At 39.8% G+C, this 21,036-nt stretch overlaps 1 protein-coding gene across 3 annotated transcripts in view; it reads left to right on the top strand.

The window, feature by feature from the left end:
• Nucleotides 1-21,036, top strand: part of kif1b (kinesin family member 1B) — a 57,866-nt gene that overhangs the window by 29,928 nt on the left and 6,902 nt on the right. Inside the window, exons 18-37 of one of the 3 annotated variants that reach the window (XM_062427346.1) lie at nt 261-367; nt 708-791; nt 1,052-1,232; nt 1,341-1,413; nt 8,871-8,976; nt 9,938-10,086; nt 11,130-11,308; nt 11,559-11,696; nt 12,771-13,022; nt 14,736-14,854; nt 15,295-15,380; nt 15,671-15,800; nt 16,137-16,290; nt 16,561-16,651; nt 16,758-16,876; nt 17,025-17,080; nt 18,390-18,498; nt 19,018-19,084; nt 19,312-19,396; nt 19,972-20,077. In XM_062427346.1, the coding sequence (XP_062283330.1) occupies nt 261-367; nt 708-791; nt 1,052-1,232; nt 1,341-1,413; nt 8,871-8,976; nt 9,938-10,086; nt 11,130-11,308; nt 11,559-11,696; nt 12,771-13,022; nt 14,736-14,854; nt 15,295-15,380; nt 15,671-15,800; nt 16,137-16,290; nt 16,561-16,651; nt 16,758-16,876; nt 17,025-17,080; nt 18,390-18,498; nt 19,018-19,084; nt 19,312-19,396; nt 19,972-20,077 (2,391 nt within the window). Of the gene's footprint in view, nt 1-260; nt 368-707; nt 792-1,051; nt 1,233-1,340; nt 1,414-3,621; nt 7,482-8,870; nt 8,977-9,937; nt 10,087-11,129; nt 11,309-11,558; nt 11,697-12,770; nt 13,023-14,735; nt 14,855-15,294; nt 15,381-15,670; nt 15,801-16,136; nt 16,291-16,560; nt 16,652-16,757; nt 16,877-17,024; nt 17,081-18,389; nt 18,499-19,017; nt 19,085-19,311; nt 19,397-19,971; nt 20,078-21,036 lie in introns of those variants that run through there. The other 2 variants (XM_062427343.1, XM_062427344.1) reach the window with 2 other exon arrangements.

Below are 21,036 nucleotides of genomic sequence, written 5' to 3'. Positions count from 1 at the left end.
CTTCCCTCTTTGTCCATTTTGAACTCTTCTATAGACCATTTCTGTTGAGTATTTTGTTACAGTCATGCCCCAGGGGGACAATGACAGATGAAAGAACCTCAGATGAAAGAACCCACAGTACTTTAGAAGTGCTGCCTTCTCTTGAGTAATGCTTTAAAGGTCCCATTTAACTTATGCTTCCGACTTTTTGCCCAAATGGCTGCCAGTTCAATGAGCGAGCAGTGTTCAGTCTCTCAAAATGGCCTCTTCGTTTTTTGTAGGGTGGGTCAGGCTGATGCTGAAAGACGACAGGACATTGTCTTAAGCGGTGCTCATATCAGGGAAGAGCACTGTGTATTCCGCAGTGAGAGGAATGCCAATGGAGATGGTGAGACACCATATTCTGAGTTTTCTTGCTTCATGTATGCACGTGAATATCTGGATTCTTTTGAATTAAGATGCGTTGATACAAAGAACGGTCTGATTAAAAGACCAATACCTATAGCTCTGAAATAGCTGCAGGAGCAACTTAGGGCACTGTCAATGATTGAAATACATAAGTATGGTCTCCAATTCATTTTCTGTTGCTAATGTAAAACCTTAAATATGTGGTTATGCCCTAAATGGTGGTAATCGCTACACAGCTGTTTTTACTACTCCGTTTAAAAATGAGAGATGAGATTTTCAGAATGTTTGACTGATTATTGGCTAATGTGTTTTTCCTGAAGTGATCGTCATGCTCGTGCCCTGCGAGCTTTCAGAAACTTACGTCAACGGCAAGCGTGTTGAGGGTGCAATCCAGCTTCGTTCAGGTACATATCTCATTTTTGGAAAGTTGTAAATAATCTTTAAATGGGATTTTTGAAAGATCTCCAAGATAAATGAGGCTGATGAGACTGATTTCCTAATACGCATAAATGATTGACTTTATATAATGAGTTTCTCCTTGGACTTTATAAATCACAGTTATAAAATGTGGGTTATATTATGATTTTACTCTTAAAATGCAATGTCTTTGCAAGTTTCAAGCTTTTCAATGCTTATTCCACACATGCGCTGTACCTTCTTTCAGGAAACCGTATCATTATGGGAAAGAACCACGTGTTCCGCTTCAACCACCCAGAACAGGCCAGGGCTGAAAGGGAGAAAACACCATCTGCTGAGACCCCGGTGGAACCAGTGGATTGGACCTTTGCTCAGAGAGAGCTTCTGGAGAAGCAGGGCATCGACATGAAGCAGGAGATGGAGAAAAGGTACGCAATTCACCCTGTTCTTTTATTTAGATAGTCCGATTTATGGATTGTATAGCATGTCATGAATTGTGTGATGTATTTCACAATATATTTTACACTCCTACGTAGACTCACTGAGATGGAAATCCTGTACAAAAAGGAGAAGGAGGAAGCAGACCAACTTCTGGAGCAACAAAGACTGGTGAGTTCAAATGAGCTGGCATTTAATCAAACCCACTTTGTGAGTGTTTTCTATAATCACATTAGAAGTTGTAGACAGGTTGGACTGCATAGTGGGTTTAATAGGTGTTAAAACATAACTTATATGATGTTTTCTGCAAGTGAGTTATATCATAATTAAAGGCAGCTTTTTGAGTCATTTAGATGAGCTAGTTTGTGATTTTGTGTGTGATTTTGAGTGAAATGCACTTCAGGATATGTATCATGAGCGGGATACAAAGTTAAAGCATGGTTTTCTATGGTCAATTATGATTGGAAAGCTAGTTTCGTTTTTTGGATGATCATTTCACTTGGTCTATTTAAATCTGACTAGTACTAATTCTCACTCTGAGCTGACACTTTTGAGACGTGTGTGTGTGTGTGCGTGTGTGTGTGTGAATCACACTTTTACTTCTAGCGCATGTCTGTTCTTCTTGCATGGAAGTTTTTCTGGTTGGAGACAGATGAGCTTTTAATCGCCTTCCTCTTGAGTTTAACTGATTTTTCTGTAGCAATTTGACTGAGCGAGAATTAGATCGTAAAGGTTTCCCATTTCCAAAATCCCCGTTTTCACTTTTCTTGTGTCTTCTATAGTGTATTTGAATCTTGCAAAACAGCAGTTTACAGCAAAATTTTATTCGATATCGAGATCAAAATTGAACAAGAAACTGATTGAATACTGCTCAGTATTGAAACGCATTTCCTTGTTTTTATAAAGTGTCGCTGCTTTTGCATGGTTCATGTTAATAGCATGTTTTCTTAACTCATTCAGTACTGGTTCTGGATTAAGTTGCAGTGTTTGCTGTTGAGCTGGTCAACTTTAAGGTGGCTGTTGATTTGCTTTGATTAGATTTCTACTCTAGTTTTCTTGCTCTGTTTTGTCTTGAGTTTCATCTCTTCAATGCAGTTGCTGACATGTACAATGCATTGTGATAACAATTCCTGCTGTAGTTTTTGATTGATAGTGACAATGTGGTTTCTCATTGACTTCTTTGGCTACCTCTCTGCTAGCCTTATCTGGCGTCTGTGTAGCGCACTGAGGGCATGGCTCAACAACAGAGTTATCACTGCTCACAGTTGAATCATTGAATCACAGACCTCTTCCATACATTCATGGTTTTATGTGCAGAGCTACAGGCATAGGGTTCAGACTCCCAATGACATAACATGTCCAATTTTAGCCATAGATATAGCTTCATACACAAGACCTAAAATATATGTACCCACTGGTTGTGATCTGTAATGTACTTTGTCTACAAAAAAATGAGAAACTGCATTTTTTTTCCCAACTAACTAATCTTTCTTGTAGTGGATTAACACTTACCTCACCTCTGCCTCTCCTCTCTCTACTGGCTTTCTGATCAACTGCAAGAACACTCTTGTCTTCTAACGCACCGCTAATACTAAAGCCACTCAAACCTTCTGGACTAAAGGGGGGAAAGCTTCAAAATCCATCTACATGCATGCCATGCATGCCACGGTAGCATGTTTGGGATCCAGCTTTCAAATCACTAAATTATCATTTACGAAGAGGATTATCACAAAAAGATACAGAAGTGCTCCAATCAGCAATTATCCTCTATTGATATTTCTTTTCTAATCATGATAGACATGCTTTACCTTTTTACTTTTAATATCAATATGCAACATTGGGAACGATATCATTAAAGCTGAGCTTTCTGAGATGGGAACAGACTTTAGATCAAGTGAATATTTTAATTAATATTCATATCTCCATCACCATTTCACATATATTCAAATATAAGAAAGACAAACTGACAAGAAAGTCAATGAAAGCCACTGTTTGTTGGATTTCCTTTTTTTATTTTATTTTCTATCTTTATTTTGAACATAATTCTGTGAATGATACTGCATGTTGACATACATCTCTTTACAGTAATGATGTATGCAAAATATTTCAATAACATTATTAAAGTGTAATAGTTCTCCTTGGTAAATATTCTAATCTTAAATCTCAAAAATCAGAACATCAATATTCTGACTAAGCTGAAGTATGAGAATCTGATTTAACTTCCACTTGGCTCATGGTTGAAGTTCCCGTGTTGCATATTCATACCTTTTATTCATTCTTTTTTAAAAGTCATCCTTTCATCCTCTCTTTGATTTCCCATTGTAATTTCTCCTTTTTTTTGGGAACCATTTGGTTTGTTTCCTGTGTTGTTTTCTCAAGGATGGCGACTCTGATAGTGGGGATGACTCAGATAAGAGGTCTTGTGAAGAAAGCTGGAGACTGATCACTTCCTTGAGGGAAAAGCTGCCCCCCAGCAAGCTACAAACCATAGTGAAAAAATGTGGATTACCCAGCAGTGGGAAGAGAAGAGAGCCAGTCAAAATGTACCAGGTCCCTCAGCGGCGCCGCATCACCAAGGACTCCAAGTGGGTGACCGTCTCCGATCTGAAGATCCAGGCAGTCAAAGAAATCTGTTATGAAGTAGCGCTCAATGATTTCCGACACACACGGCAAGAAATTGAGGCACTGGCCATCGTAAAAATGAAGGAGCTTTGCGCTAGCTACAGCAAGAAGGACCCCAATGAGCGGGACTCGTGGAGGGCGGTGGCTCGTGATGTTTGGGACACTGTAGGGGTTGGTGATGAGCGGATTGAGGATGTCATCACCACTCTGTCTCGACCAGGAGGCGTTGTTATGGATGAACTAAAGGTGCACATTGATAAACTTGAGGACATCTTGCACGAGGTTAAGAAACAGAATAATATGAAGGACGAGGAAATCCGTGCTCTCAGGAATAAAATGGTCAAAATGGAAAAGGTTCTTCCGCTCATCACCCCAGAGAGCCAAGAAAAGCCTCCCAGCGTACCCACTTCTACTAGCGCAGCCAGAACTCCAAGCCCTCTAGAAGCAAAACCTCCTGTGCCTGAAAAGCCTGATCCTGAGGATGAAGATTCACAAACAGGCCAAAGTACAGGAGATGACTCAACCCTAAAGCGAGGCCACATGCGCTGGATGCGCCAAGAGCAGTTACGCCTCAAAAACCTTCAGCAGCAGGAGATCTCCAAGCAGCTCCGCCGGCAGACGGGGCCACATCGCTTTATACCGCCAGAAGACCGCAAGCTACGCTTCCCCTTCAAAAGTAACCCTAAGCACCGCAACTCATGGAGCCCGGGTACCCATATCATTATTACAGATCAACAGGTCATTGAGCTAAAGGTGCCCAAAGAAGCTGTAGAGGAAGATGAGGGAGAAAGCCAGGCTGTGGAAGGAGTACAGTTTAGAGAAAAGATGGCTGCTTCAGTTATCCAAGTCACTCCTCCATTGCCAAGCCCATCAGTCCAGCGCAGAAGCAAAGACTTGGAACAAGGATTAAGCCAGGGTCACAGACATAACTATAGGAACAACCAACACCAGCAGCCCCATGAACGAGTCCGCAGCAACTCTTTGAATCATCGCCAGCGGCCCTCTGGCTCCATGGAGTCACTGCAGCAGTCTGAACCTAACAGGAGGCATTCGCAGTCTTCCTACCAGCCCCGCCACCATCAGAACCAGCCAGCACATCCCCAGCCACACCATCAACGACCCTGCCACTATAATAGCATGATGTATACAGACGGAAGCTTCAATGGCTACCAGCAGTACCATCACACTGACCATGCTAATCATCCAATCAACTTTCAGGCACCGCCGCGAATGCGTAGGCAGATGTCTGCTCCAAATCTAAAAGCCAGCAGAGAGACGGCAGTCTAAGTGGGACTTGTGGAATGAGGAACTAGTTTGATATACTTTTAGTAGGCAAACACATTACAGATCACAACAGCTCAGTATCATGTGAGTCAAACAGCTAAAACTGTGTGACTTTTGCACTTGATCAGTGTGTTATTGGTTGATCCAAAAGTGTTGTATGTATTATAAAAAGACATTTTATCATCGTCATAATATATGCCGTTTTAAAAGTTTTTGCTGCATTGTGTGAGCTGTCACCACTAGCATAGGGAGAGCTATCATAAGGAATTGAAGCCAACAGACGATAAGAGGACTTATGACTTATAAGATGCATGCCATCCTTACTCTGTTCATTTTTCAGCATGTGTGACAATTCATTCATCATGCTTTGATTTGCCAAAATTATCTTCATGGCTGAATTTCTGAGTTTACATATTTGCCATTTTAGTATTGTTTTTATCCTGAATGAATTTAGCCACTACATTAAGAGGACATTGATGTGTCTCATTTTAATCAAGATTTTTGTTGCTGTAGCCCAAATTAGGCACCGAAAACACCCTGTATTTATTTCTACATGTGTACCATGTAACTGAATGTTAGGATTGAAGATTCACTTCTCTTTGCAATTTTACATTTTGTGTTGTACCTCCATGAAACATTTTCTGTCATAAATCTTCATTAGCTTAGATCTGGAATCGAAAGACCAGTATGTCAGACATTTTAACATTGATTATTATGGAATAACTTGATGCACTAGTTGAATGTGTGACTGCCAATTTTAACAGAGACTGAATTAGTGGTTAAGGAAAGTGGTATTCAAAGTGCCTTTTTACGCACTAACTTTTCCTGCTGTGCATTTACAGTATTTACAAGTGTCTTCTTTCCCTTCCTTTTAATTCAGTGTTTATGCACAAGATTTGCAGCTAAATTTCACAAACTAGAATAACTAACCTAATCAAAACTAACCTTGTAGTAATAATGTACTGATTTATTTAAATTCTCAGTAATCTTAGCTGTATAATTAGTTACTAAATACACAAATCTTAATGTTAAGTAATAAGTTCACATATTGGTATATTTGCCCCCAGGATGTTTTCAGTAAAAATACTATGTTCCTGGAGCTCACAAAAGACCCTATCAAATGTAAGAATCACTATGCTGAAATGCTGGAACCTAAACATAAAAAGTTACACAAAAAGACACAATCCAAAAGAATTATATCTATTTGAAAGTTTCACTCTTAGCAGTACAGAATGTTCAAAATCATTTCCCCTCTCTTACTATATAAACCACACATGGAGAACTGAGCTCTGATTTCAGTCTCATGCCTTCTTAAAATTACATTTTGGGTTTGTGGTTCACTGAGTAAGCACAGAGTTCACCGTCTTTCTAATGGGTGTCCTACAGAGTGTTGTCATGGTTCCAAAAGACTCGCCTTAAAAAATGTTGGAAAGAAGACAACGAATTGAAGTGTTTGCATAATGTTATTTGGGAGAAGTATCCATGTCAAATGAGATTTTGAGGACTGCCTTGTTTCTGCCTTGCTTCACATCCCACAAAAACATGAGATGGTCTATGAAATCAGTCGTTGATGTCAGGTTTGGGGTATTTTTTTGCCTCTGTGCTTTAGCTGATGCTTATTTGAATAATCAGCAACTCTGCTTCTCAATCTGTGTTTTCCTTGCTGCATTTGTAGCTTTACAAGAACCCAATTATGATTACATGTCAATACCCCTTCAAATCATTTTAGAGAAACATGACACTCTGCAGCATGGGAGAGACATTTAAGGACTATCAAAATGTTAAAGGTTCAAAATGATCAAATGATTTTCTGTGTTTTTTACTAAGTTTTGACAGTATATATACTCTGCCTTAACTATGCTGTAACAAAAACCAAATGATATAATGACATATGCAAGTCTAGTGTCCCCCACCCTGTGCTGTTTAGCTTCATGACTATCTTTGCATGCAAAAGCTTACATCTCTAATAAATGTTCAGCTGAAGAATGTTATTTAACGTATGCACTGGTGCTGATGGCTACCAGGTAAGCTGGAAAGTATACAACATCAAATGGACAATGTACAGTGTATTGTTCTTTTGAAATATACATATATGTCTGTGTTAGGTCTCATTTCAAAGTGTCTGTTGAGTGTTGTACGTCTATCTGCTGTTTTGACTCTGCAGTATCAAGTGCCTCGTTGTGGCTACCAAGTTGCTCCTTAATCATGCACTTTGTGCAAACATATAGTACCTGTTGGAACACATAGGTTTAAAGAAGATATACTGAATCCCTGTGATGTTGGAGGTTTATTTTCAAAGTATGACTGAAATAAAATGACATGCTCCAAATGCAGTTATTTCTTATATATGAGTGGGTTTTTTTCACAGCCAATAAGCTAGTTTAAGGACAGAATCAGATCATTATATGCATGCACTACAGCAGAAAAGACTAAACCATTTGAGACATTATATTATTGTTTCTACATTACATTTAAAACTATGTCATCTACAGTTTTCTTATCAGATTCAATTATTTTTTTATTAACTACATAATGGTAATGTCACACATATACACTTGAAACATGGGGAAGTTAAATTTGTTGTAATTTCCTTGTTATTTATTATACATTCAGCCATCAAACCTACTTGGGAATTTAGATATTCATGCTTTGAAGCTGCCTCAAATACTGCTTCACATGGTTCATTATGTTAAACATTGAGTCACAATAGCAGCTTCAGTAAAACTTGATTGGATTTGTAAAGGTTGCTTGAATTGAGAGAGAATTCAACTTTTAGCTCGCTTGTAGGATTTCAGCAGGGAGGAGGTTACTGACAAATGAAAAGGCTGCATTGTCTTCCCAGAAGACACTGAACAAACAGGATGAGGTCATCGGGACCACAGCCTGTCCTGCTCTGATGATGATGATGGCGCCCCTCATTGGATTACAGTTGACTCAGCTTCAACCAGCACCTCACCTCTTCTACTCCAGCCATTTCTTTCCAAATATATGATGACGTGTCATTTCTTTCTCGGAGTTTCATTTTCAGAACATTGTATAACCATTACACGTACACACACAAAAAAATCACTACAAAAGGTGAACGTTTTTCATTGATTGCTTTGGCTTTACACTCAAGCTACCCACTATTCTTCAGTAGTGTGTCTAGAAAGTTTAATAACTTCTCTTTTTTGAACTGAACTCTTCAATTATATCTGCTTTTTAGTTTGGGGTTATGTCTCATTGTGGACAGTGGACATGATTGTTGATTGTGTAACTTATTTTATCACCATCAGATGTTTAATTAAACATTAGTAGCTTTGACTGCTAATGTTTCACATACATACACTGTTTCCATAGTAAGACCATGATATGTAGGGTTTAAGTAAAGCATGAGGAAAAACAATCCAAAATCCTTGTTTACATCTCATTGCACATTTAATGTCATTGGAAACCTACTTCCATCTTACATTTAAATATTTATACATCCAGCGGCATCTTGCATTGTACCATTTGGACAAGTTTTCAAAGTCTTCAGCTCTCATCTTTGATGTACAGTTATAGCTGGTTTTGTTCTAATATTTCAAACCATGAAATGAGTAATCATAAGATAAGGGACAGAGTGTGTTGAGTCTGGGTTGAAATGTGAAATGTGGGTCCGATGGCTAACTGAGCTCACCTGTTGTTGCGGCTGATGGACACTTGTCCATGTTCTCTCTCCTCTTCCCTATGTTGGTGTCCAGGTTTACGAGAGCAAATTGCAGGAACTTCAGAAACAGGTTGAGACTCGTTCGCTAGTGGCCGAGACACCTGATGAGGAAGAGCTGGAGGAGGAGGAGGAAGAGGAAGGTATGTACCATAAACCTTCAGTCTTGCAGATATTTCTTTACATATTGTATTTAAGCCCCAAAAATTAAAATCCGTTTTCTTCCACATTTTCTGTCCAGAACCTAAACTACTGGGATGTGCGTACAGTATTTTCTGTCTCATAATCAAAAAGAACATTAGGTCAACTTCATTCAGATTTATTAAAATGTTAATATTTCCATACTAATTACCCATTCATGGTATTAAGTCAAAACATATGGTAAATCATATATCTGCTAATCCCTTGGAATAAAGCGCAGTACTAATGTAATTTAAACCATTACCTGATGTTTGAAGGACCATACAAGCAGGTTTTCATGTTTTAGCCCTTCAACTAAAAATTGCCTTAATTTTACTGGCAACATTTTCCAAATTAAGCTATTTATCTAGATAAATGTACTGTACCAGGAAAAACACACTGAACAATTTATCTAAGAGGAAAAATAAGCTTTTTGTCTGTGTCTTAACTAATTTAAAAAATAGCTCTAATTTACTTCTGTTTTTAAACATTACTGTTTTAAACATTCAGAGCATGACAATTAATAATGGTATTCAGAGCTAAAGCAGGTTCCTGTCCTATGATTTACTAGGATGGTGGCAGTATATGAGATAAAATGAAATGCACACATTTGGACAAGGTAAAGTGAAGAAATGGTGACTTTAACAAGGAAGTATTGATGGATTACCCAGTATAATTGATCTTCTGTTGGGCTAAAACAAGAAAAGACACTGGTATGGTCCTTTTGGGTTTTATGTGCATTTACAGTGTGTGTGTGTGTGTGTGTGCGTGTGTGCGTGTGTGCGTGTGTGCGTGTGTGTGTGTGTGTGTGTGTGTGTGTGTGTGTGTGTGTGTGTGTGTGTGTGTGTGTGTGTGTGTGTGTGTGTGTGTGTGTGTGTGTGTCCATCCATGTTAACATCATCTATGTCCCCTGTCTGCATACAGTGCCGTGGACTCAGCATGAGTTTGAGATGGCTCAATGGGCCTTTAGGAAGTGGAGGTTCCATCAGTTCACCTCCCTCCGTGACCAGCTGTGGGGAAACGCCGTCTACTTGAAGGAGGCCAATGCCATTAGTGTGGAACTAAAGAAGAAAGTACGTAAAATTATATTTTAGGTTACCTCCTTACAGGACATAGTTTAGCATTGCTAAAAGTTTTCCACCTTTGACGGTGATGGAAGAATTATAAATTGAATTTGAGTTTTTAACCTCCTTTACTGAAAGGTCTTAAAACTAAATATTAAAATATGAGAAAAACTTAATGTTGGACACTCAAAAGAGGTGATATACAAATTGAATGAAAAGCATGTAAAGAATGATACAAAATCAGTGATCCTAAATGCAGTTATGGACCTAACTATCCTCCAATAATGTTGTCGCCTGGCAGCCAAACCAGCAGAGATGAATCAGCCATAAACATCAGATTCCTGTGAAGATGTTTGTGAAGCAAGAGGACTAAAGACATGATTTACTGACCTGAGTCTTTTACACAAACCCACATGATGTCAAGAAAGGCGCCTCAAGATTGATTTAAGATTTCTTTTTATTGCACACTGATACTTGTGATTTATTTAAATGGATACACAACTTAAAACATAGTGTATGTTTGACATAATGCACCAGCCAAATCCTTTAAATCATCCTTGGTAGGGCGTTGACTAAGTGTCATATACAGAAATTGAATTTGTTACAAATCAAAAGCTGGTCCGCTGTGGTCAACCTTCCTCATCAGGATGACCTGTGTGATTTATAGTCATCTATCTAGTTCTTGGCGCTAAGTGATTGATACTGGAGATGACTCATCTCTCACAAAGACATTTTCAGAGGAGACTTGTGTATCTTTGGGTTTCTGCTTGTGTGTAATTTATGTCCGGTGTTGCTAATTGGTTTAGCATATTGATGCCGGAGGGTTCTAAGAAGGGGAAGGCACAAAATGGTGGGTGGTATGGATTTATTTGACTTTTTAACCTTGCTGTACCTGCAGTAAAATGGAGCCATATGACCAACAAATCTTAATCGTAGTTATGAATAAAGGTTTTGTGCTTTAAGTCAGGATGGATCCTCATGCTTGTTATTTGTTGACCTGGCCTGATGTGTTTTTTACTCTTCCCTTTGCATCTTTTTCTCCTACCCTTCAGGTCCAATTCCAGTTTGTCTTATTGACAGACACGCTGTACTCTCCACTGCCCCCTGAGCTCCTGCCGCCAGAACCTGAGAAAGAACGTGACTCCAGGCCTTTCCCCCGCACCGTGGTGGCCGTAGAGGTTCAGGACCTCAAGAACGGAGCCACGCACTACTGGTCCCTTGATAAACTCAAGTAATGACCTTAGCATACTTTAAATTAGTTATTGTTTTAGTTAGATTTGTGTAAAATGACATGCTTATTCATAGACGTTGCAGCATGTCTGCTTTTGCTCGAATGTTGTGAAGATTTCTCAACATTTCTCATGGTTTCAGTGTCAGATAGGCACAACATGATACTTAACAGTACAGAAAACATATCATGAATAATGAGGCTGATATGTGTACAGTATAAATACTCCTAAATACTCCTGCGTCATTTACAGGCAGAGGCTGGACCAGATGAGAGAGATGTATGACCGTGCTGGAGAAATGGCCTCCGCCAACCAGGAGGATGGCGAGGGCTCTCTGACAGGAAATGACCCCTTCTACGACCGCTTCCATTGGTTTAAACTTGTGGGGAGGTATGTAATGCAACAGCAGGAAATGTAAAAAACTAAATGTTTTTGTGGCTAACTAATTCAATAAGGCAGCTTTTACAATCCACTTATTTAAGATTCCATTCTTCACTTTCACGGTCATATTCTGTCACACAGATTCATTTTCTGTCATTACAGGCACATGTATCAGTGATGTCACTATGTTTTATCATTAATTTCTGTTGTTTTGTTTTCTAATGTAAATCCTTTCATGTTTTTTTTTGTTTTTTGCTCAAGTTGTTTTCACAGTTTGATGCCATATTTGTTGTTTCATTTGGTGCTTTTGATTTCATGTCACTTACACTTATTGTGTATTTATTCATTTTTACTTGGCATCATGCTTTGAGTTGTTTTGTTTTTTCATAAATTGTTTCATTTTCATACATCCTGTATTTCATTTTACTGTTGCCATTCTCACGTTGATATTCAGTTCATACAAAAGCTTGTTAACAACATAGTGGATTTGGATAATGTGGAAATTTGTGGCATTTTGTATTCTATCCTCTTTCAGACAGCATACGTTATAGGATTTATACGTTAATCCTTCTAAACTGGCATTTCATTTTGGTATAAAATGGTCATGTTTTCTATAAACTGGTGTGACACCTTACAGCTTCTTGTAATACCTGCTCTTTATGAAATGAGCCCTTCTGCTACGTTTGCAATAACTCTAAAGTGTGGAGAATTAATTCCTGAGCGAGTGATGCCAGCATACAGAGCAAAAAAAAAAAAAAGAAGTCTCAATTGATTTGGTTTAGCTAAGTTAGCATGTGCCATCTTGACTGATTAACGTATAACTACTGTTCATGGTTGATTACTTTGCAATTCATATGGTAAAAAAGCGTGTTTATCATCTTTATATCTGTGTATGGTTTTATGTTATTTGTGATGGTAAACTTCCAAATAATATACCATCATGAGGAAAAAGTGATTATCATGCCAAAGTGAAGTATCACTTATAAGCCATACTCAATGAGCTGCAGTGGCCTGTTTAACTCTTACAACATTGTTACCTTTCCTTGGTTCCTGACACTGTTCCCAAACCACCAACCCACTCAGCTCCCCCATCTTCCACGGTTGCGTTAACGAGCGCCTTGCTGACCGTACTCCCTCGCCCACCTTCTCCACCACCGACTCCGAGATCACCGAGCTGGCGGATGAGCGCCAGAGCGAGATGTCCGACTTGATCGACGATGAGGCGTTTGTGGACGACACCAGCTCGGATGCCGGCACAGAGGAGGGTTCGGACATCTTCAGCGACGGACAGGACCCCTTCTACGACCGCTCCCCCTGGTTCATCCTGGTGGGAAGGTTGGTGACCAGCAGTGGCTTTCCCACATCCTCAACACACAAGCTGGGACTGGAGTTTGGGGTGCTGGCTTGGTTTAATGATTTTTGTTTTGTTTTACACAGACGTAGAGCAATTTAAGTTGTAGTTGGATGGCTGAGTTTTATAAAAAAAAAAAGGGGCAAGTAAACAATTAATGAATGTAGCTGAGAAAAAAAGTAAGAAATGTGTTATTTTAAGTACAGTTTATGTCTTGAAAGATGTTGAAATAGATGAAAAGTAACAGCATATTAAATATAAGGCATCATCATTGCCTTGTATTATTTAGCATCTGGCAAGTCAGAATCATAAAAAATGTGAGCAAGTACTGAATGTATAGCACTTATTAATTATCAGTAAAGCCCTCCCTGGTAAAAGAATCATTTCAGAATCAGATCATGTATTCATAGCAGCTTTGCAGAGATAAATTGGACCAGTTTTGAATTTAACACGATTAGTCATGCTTCTGTGCCGCCCAGGCCTGCTTTGTAATAGCTGCTTTTAATTTAGACTCAGTCCCAAAAAATTTAAAAGCCACCATCCTTTTCACTCCACCTCCTCCCAGCGTGATGTCTCATCCCCCGCCACCATCGCAGCGCTGACTGTATTAACTCCCATCTGTGTGTGAAGTACATGTATTTTCTGTGTCTAAGTTGATTTTTGGTTTGTCATTTTATGTTGTTTTTTTTTAATCCCTTAAATCCTGTTTGAGTTTATTTATTTCATGTATTATGTTGTGGTTAAAACATTTGTTCTATAACCTTGTTTGTTTTAACATTTTTCTCTGAATGTATTGTAGGTGATATTAACACAACGGTAGATGGCAGCCACCTTCATAATAATGCTTGCTTGTAATATGTTAGTTTTAATACAATGTTTGAATGGAATAATATGCTGCAGCAGCACATGAAATCACAGCACACATTGTACCCGGGCTGTAGCCTCAGAGCTATAATAAACACGGAGTGCCAATCTCAGAATAAGACGACAGATCGATGCAGACTGCGAGCCAGCCAGACTCTGCAACAGCCGTAGCTCAGCTACCTGCGTCACTGTGACTTCAGAGATTTTGTAGATTGATATCTCTCCTCCGCCTTGGCCTTGAGTCTCCCTGCAAAGAGGAGGGGGCAAGGGAGGAGCAGGGGAGGAGGCAGAGAAAGAGGAGGTCAGCATGGGTGCAGCAAAACAAATCAAGTCCCTCAAAACAAAATGTCAGCGAGTGAGAGGCTAACATCACCATAACACGACACAATAAAGCACTCTTCAACTGCTGCATCCCAGGCGATCTGTCATCACCCCTGTCACGCAGTTTAAAAATAAAGTGGAAGGTTTAAGCTGCTGCTGATTTCAGTGCCCTTAAGCATCTATTGTATGATTTTATGTTATTTTTCTTTATTTTGTTTTTGCTTGTCCCTTAACATTATTTTTACTAATATTTTACTGTTTATAATGGTAGTCATTAAATTCTGCTAAACATTTGTCAGCCTGTAGAATGTAGAGCTACCCGAAAATTGTCTATGTGATTATAATATTTAGATGTAATTCAGTAAGTGGATATCGAATCATTTTTTGTATAAGCTTAATTAAATGGAACAGATAACATGACAGTTATATAACAAGAAAATCACACTGCAGCAGATGTTCCACTCTGCACCAGGATCAGGTTTTCATGTCTCTCTCATCCTTCTGACTCTCAGAGCTTTCGTGTACCTGAGCAACCTGCTCTACCCTGTACCACTGGTTCACCGTGTTGCCATAGTAACAGAGAAGGGTGAGGTGCGTGGTTTCCTGCGCGTGGGGGTTCAGGCTATAGCTGGTGAGTAATTAATGAGATTCTCTAATGAGCAAGACTGTCGGGGTCTTTACTCTCTTCTGGTTCTGTCTGGTTAATCACTCATTTATGTGAAATCTTTACAGTTTTGCTTTGGTTACGTAGATTGTGATATTTGTATTTGTCAAACTTTATTAGTATGGAATATGGAAATAATGTAGCAGTTGAAATACATACTTTTGTGCCACTTGTTTTATATCAATTGCATGTATTTACCCAAGCCAAAATACTGAATTGACTTATGGTTTGAAGTTCTTTTTTCATATCAGTGTGAGAACACTTTGAAGGGCCCTCCAAGCCACCGATCCAGTGGCAAAAGAAAATTCCTTGATAGTCTCAGTGTATTCTTTTTGATGTGCTTTGACAGTTTAAGTCAGCTGCATCTTTAATAGATCCTGATAAGAGGCTGTTTTGTCTCTTTGTAGCTGACGAGGAAGCCCCAGACTACGGGTCAGGAGTTAGACAGTCGGGAACCGCCAAGATTTCTTTCGATGATGAGTACTTCAAAAAGGTAAGCCCTGAATCAGATAAAAGTTGTTTTAAACTTAAAGACAGAGAGTGGGTGTGTAATATTTTGGCTATGAAGCCATCAGAGAAAGTTCTGATTTGTAAGAGTTTCATGCTGTCTCATTTCCTGTTTGTTATCTTAAACAATGAAGGGATGGCTAAAATAGCTTTCATTCATCCAGTACTACGCAAATAATAAAAAAATTGCACTCACACAGGTGGCAGGTTTGCTTTTTTAATTTCTTTCTACCAACTAAATGCTAATGTCATCTCTTTTTTTTTTTTACCAATCAGAATGACTTCCCGTCCACGGTTATGACCCGCTCCGGCTTGTCCCTGGAAGAACTGCGCATTGTGGAGGGTCAGGGTCAGAGTTCAGAGATCATCACACCCTCAGAGGAGCTCAACAGAATCACTGACATGGGTACGGCTGCCAGACCTACACCTCTCCACTCGTACACTTCGACCTCTCAGCCCACTGGGAAACACACTTGGCAGATGGTCCTGTTGAATGCAAAGGAGGACTTTAAATGTTTAGTTATGGAAATGAGACTGATGCAGTTTGTCTTGTTTTGTGGAGGAATGTGTACAAAGGCTGTTTGATGTCTGAACAGCAGAATGTGCCCTCCACATAACAAGCCTTATAACGTGCAATTGTGCAGAACTTAGAATTTGTATGCAGGTCGCAACCCGTGATCGCAAATGCAGTTTTAATAAATCACAGCCCAAGTGCTAACCTCCCCCCTTTGGCTTTCTTCAGATCTCAAGCTGGGTAACATCGCAGACACCAAGCTGAGCTGTGGTGATGGTCTGGCAGGCCAGCTGGAGGTGGGCAGCATCTTCACCTTCCGTGTTACTGTGCTCCAGGCCAGCGGCGTCCCGCCTGAGTACGCTGACATCTTCTGCCAATTCAAGTAAGTTCACAATCCTAAAAAAAAAAGTCTCAATAAAAGAGCTTTAAAATTGTACATATCTATTATTATTTTTATATTTTTGGCAAATTCAAGCAACTGTAGTACAGAACACAACACAAAAGCATTGAGGAGTTCTAGTTCAATTCTAATGGTTGATTTTGTTCAGTTGTATTTTCCACCATTAAAAAAATGCTGATGTTGCAGAAACATCCTCATATTGTTTACTAATAAATGTGACACGCTGACACTCATTTATGTTTCCTGCTTCAGTTTCTTGCATCGTCATGACGAGGCTTTCTCCACCGAGCCTCTGAAGAACACCGGCAAAGGAGCACCTCTGGGCTTCTACCACGTCCAAAATGTGAGTGCACACGCACACACACACACACACACACAAGGGCAAACTTACTTTAACGCACTTGATGCAAATTAATTTGATAACTCCTTTCTTTTCCCTGTTGGAACAGATTTCTGTAGAGGTGACGGAGTCTTTTATTGAGTACATCAAGAGCAAGCCCATCGTCTTTGAAGTGTTCGGCCACTACCAGCAACACCCGCTGCATCTTCATTGCCAAGACCTGATCAGGTTGGTGGAGTCAATACTGAAATTCTACTGTGGAGATGCTTAATTGCTTCAAAGAAGGTTTTATCATATTTGGAACTCAGTTTTGTTAGAAAAGCTCTTTAGAAATACATGTTTTCAGTATGAGTTAATTCTTCATTTGTCTTAACAGTCCTTCAACACCATCAAGGAAATACTATCCTATTCCTATGCCTCTGTCTAAACCAGGTAAGAATTTCAATGTCATTACACTATTTACTAAAACAGCAATATGTTGTGCTCCTGTCACCATCATAAAAGATTATTTCTTCTGTTTGTTACGGTGAATATCAGCATGCCTCATATTTCCTTCCACTTTTCTTTCATTTCTCGCTTCCTCTGGATTTTTTGTCTCGTATTTAATCATTTCCCCCACTATCCATAATCCTCTTACCCAACTCTGTCTGTCCTCCTCCACATCTCTTTTTTTTCACTCATCCTCTACAAACTTTCTCATCATTCACACAACAACACACATTGCAAACCCAGACCATACCCGTAAGATAGAGTTGATCCGCTACCTGGTGAGCGGTTATGTGAACGGCAAGGTGCTAGACACGCTGTCCGAGCAAGCCAACGACCTCGCCTCCGCCGCTGTGGCCAGCCTGGAGGACGAGGCTGACCAGCTCTCTCACTTCCCCTTCCTCGCAGTGCCCAATGACCCTGTGCTAATCGTGCCCAGGCACCATGGTTGGTACTGCGGAGCACTGTAGTAGCAAAAATAGAGCAGGCATTTGTGTTGTAGTGATTAGACTAGTGCTGTGCTTTGCTCTTGAGGTGCTCTGTGACTGCAGGCTGTAGCACAATACACCTCTGCAGTGGTTGTATGTGCTACACCTTGCTGCAGTCCAGTCTACTCAGTCCTGAGCTCACACCTCCAGGTAAATCTGCAGCATGAGCTGAATGTTAAGCCAAATAATAAAATAAATACTTATCCTAATCATAGAAGATCACCGGGCACAGCATTCACAGCATAAAACAGAATCCAGAGGCTTAAACCTTTATAGGTACAGCTGCTGTCCAATTAGGGTAGGTTTCATGTGGAATAATGTTCATTTCAACCATATTGAACACAAATGAAGCTGTAGCTATGTGCCTCAGAGATTAGCCTGTTTCAATGAAAACATAATCCTGATGTGTCAGACAGCAGGGAGCTGTTAGTGGTGGTGTAATCTGTGATTTAGCTCCCCAAGCATCTCAGTATGTGCAACTATTTGTTTGAATGTGATGTGTTGTAGTTCCTGTTTACCTTTATTTGACATATGATGGATTTTATGATTAACACATCCTTTAAATATTGAATATGTGTGTTTGGACCAGAGGGCGAATGGTTCAGGATCCAGGGTCAGCAATGTGTTCACATAACATATCCAGTCTCCTTTTACTAATCATATTTATGTTGTTAATATCTATCCCTTACTTTATTCATCCACTTTGAAATTGAGGCAGATTGCAGTGTGTAATTTTCCACTTATGTGTGTTTGTCTGTGTTTGTCAGTTCCAGCCACCAAACTAAACACCATCACCAAGTCCAACCTGGGTCAGTGTGTCAGCAAGTACGACCTGCTGGTCTGGTTTGAGATCAGCGAGCTGGAGCCCACCGGAGAGTGAGTGTCTAGACATGCATCTCATATTCACATACAGCAGTAAATATATATATTTTTATGTTTAAGTGTAATTTTAAGAAAAGACATATGATATATAGACATCATGTATCTGAAATGCAACTTCAAGTGCTCTCATTTCAAACCATAAACCATTCATGTCACACTGAAAGAGATTTTTTTTAAAAGATAAGATATATATGGATTAAAGCATTAAAGACATAATATGACATTAATAAAAATAGAAACCAATGTAAGCGGCAGTCTGTGTCAGAGAGTCTGTTAGTAGAGCATGAAAGTAGGGCATATAAACATTATAAACAGTGATTTAGAATAAGGTCCATTAAATGGTTTAAAAGATTTGACTTTGAACACAAATTCCTTTTGACAGAAAGTATCCTGTTTTTTTAAACAGTGGACATCTTAGTTTCGGATGCAGTTCTTCAAATCCTCTTTTAAAAAAACACCATGAGATGTGATGTTTTAAGTGTCTCAGCTCAACAGCATGTCCACTCTCCACAGGTACATCCCAGCTGTGGTGGATCACAGTGGAGGACTGCCTTGTCATGGCACCTACCTACTGCACCAGGTACTGGAGATCCACACCTTTCTTAAGAGTCATATACACGAATCACTAATTTAACGAAGTCAGTGTGGTTTGTACAAAAAAATCTGATTTGACTTTTTCCTGTTTACCTACAAAAGCAAAAATGGCATGATAAATGCTATTTTTCTTTTTATTAAAATCATTTAGAAGCTAAATTTTGTTCTAGCTGTGTCTACTCTGATCCTAAGCGCCTGTCTTCTTTGCTGCAGGGGATCCAGCGGAGGATCACAGTGACTCTCATCCATGAGAAGGGAAGTGAGCTGCACTGGAAGGACGTTCGTGAGCTGGTCGTGGGTGAGCAGCGTTCCCCTGAGGGATTACTAGTTCCGCCTCGCTACAGACAAAACACAGCTGAAGCACAGTAGAAGTCACAGTAGAAGATGAGAGGGTGTGGCTGTGTGATTGTCTCCTCATTCACACAGCAGTATTAGAAGGAAATATGATACAATACCTTTTATTGCTCAGTTTGTGAGGCCCAACGGAAAATATCTCACACAGTTTCCTCAGTTATGACTCGAGTCTGGGGAGTTGCGTCTGCTTTGCCTCAGGCTGCTTCTCTCTTGAAGCAGTTTATACTGTAGCTGTAGCTGATGGACCAAATAATTACATTTCACATTTCATACTTTCAGCTGCTGACAGTGTTATTCAGAGAGACTCATGAGTTAGGAGGCATGTGTTTGGAGTCTCGCTCCTGGACACTGTGACCATATGGCTGTTAATGGACATACTGGCTGCAGTGTTCTCAACTTTTAAACAACCCTTCTCACCCAGTTCTTCTGTTAAGTATTCATATGCTGTCAAAAGAAGCAATCAGAGCTTGGTTGATAGCAAGGATTTCTGATCTGTCGTGCTGTTCTGTGCCTCATCAGGTCGCATCAGAAACAAGGCTGAAGTGGACGACACCGCTGCTGATGCCGTCCTGTCTCTCAACATCATTTCTGCCAAAAACATCAAGTCATCCCACAACTCCAACAGGTAGGTGAAATGTCCACTCTGAGTGTAAATCCATCTGTATCTGTGTACTGAGTGAAAGTTTGTTGCTGACATTCTGCTTATTTTCTGTTTTGGCCTATTTTGAAGCACACTAACATAAGTAATATTACTGCTCAGGCATTATTGTCACATACTGTTGCTGGTTTGTTGCTCTTAAAAACAGTCACAGTTTATTTACAGTATGTGGGAATATCTGTTAGACCCATGTGTACAGTATGTGTTCTTGCTTTTGTTATTTGCTGAGGGAACATTGGAATCATTGCATGAGCTTTTCCATTTTCACTGCTGTTAATTTTCCTGTTAATTTGCTCCATTGTCTCATTGTTGCCTGACTCTTTGTGCTTCTCTCTGTTTTTTTTTTTTTCGTGCACTCTCTCCTCCTGCTGCGGCTGGACTCTTGATTGTGCTCAGGCTTTCTATTGATAAGGATATTGATAGGTACCAGTGACCAGAGAACATAAGGCTCCTTCCGTGAAAGACCTTTATGCTTCTCTTTTAGCCTTATAGATTCATAGAAATAAGTTCCTCGCCGTTTGTGTTTTTTTGTTGGTGTGTTGCATTCAGTCTGCCTTTACTTGCTTCAATATTTAGTGTCTGATAACAGATTTCCATTTCAAGTATTTACGGGCAAGTAAAGGCAATCTGGTAAATGCAACTGCAACCCCTCTTTTTGTATTAGTTTGTGATTTTGTGACTCTCACTCCAGTTTTAACCACAGTGGCGCCCAGATTACAAATGAGTGTTTTCGTCAAGGCTGTTATTTACTGTGAGTCTTGACTCAATAACAACAAAGGCCAGTGAGGCACCCACAGGGCAGTCTGTCTGGCTCTCAGTCTGTGGGTAAGAGTGCCCCCTGCTGCCCAAGACAGGAACAGTATAAATGAGTCATCTGAAAGAGCCTCACAAATGGTCATACAGTAGAAAACACACAGACATAAATC

This window comes from Scomber scombrus, chromosome 10 (genome assembly GCF_963691925.1).
Source record: "Scomber scombrus chromosome 10, fScoSco1.1, whole genome shotgun sequence".
Classification (NCBI taxonomy): Eukaryota; Metazoa; Chordata; class Actinopteri; order Scombriformes; family Scombridae; genus Scomber; species Scomber scombrus.
Note: the sequence above shows the minus strand (reverse complement) of the source record. Positions and strands in the feature narration are given on the sequence as shown.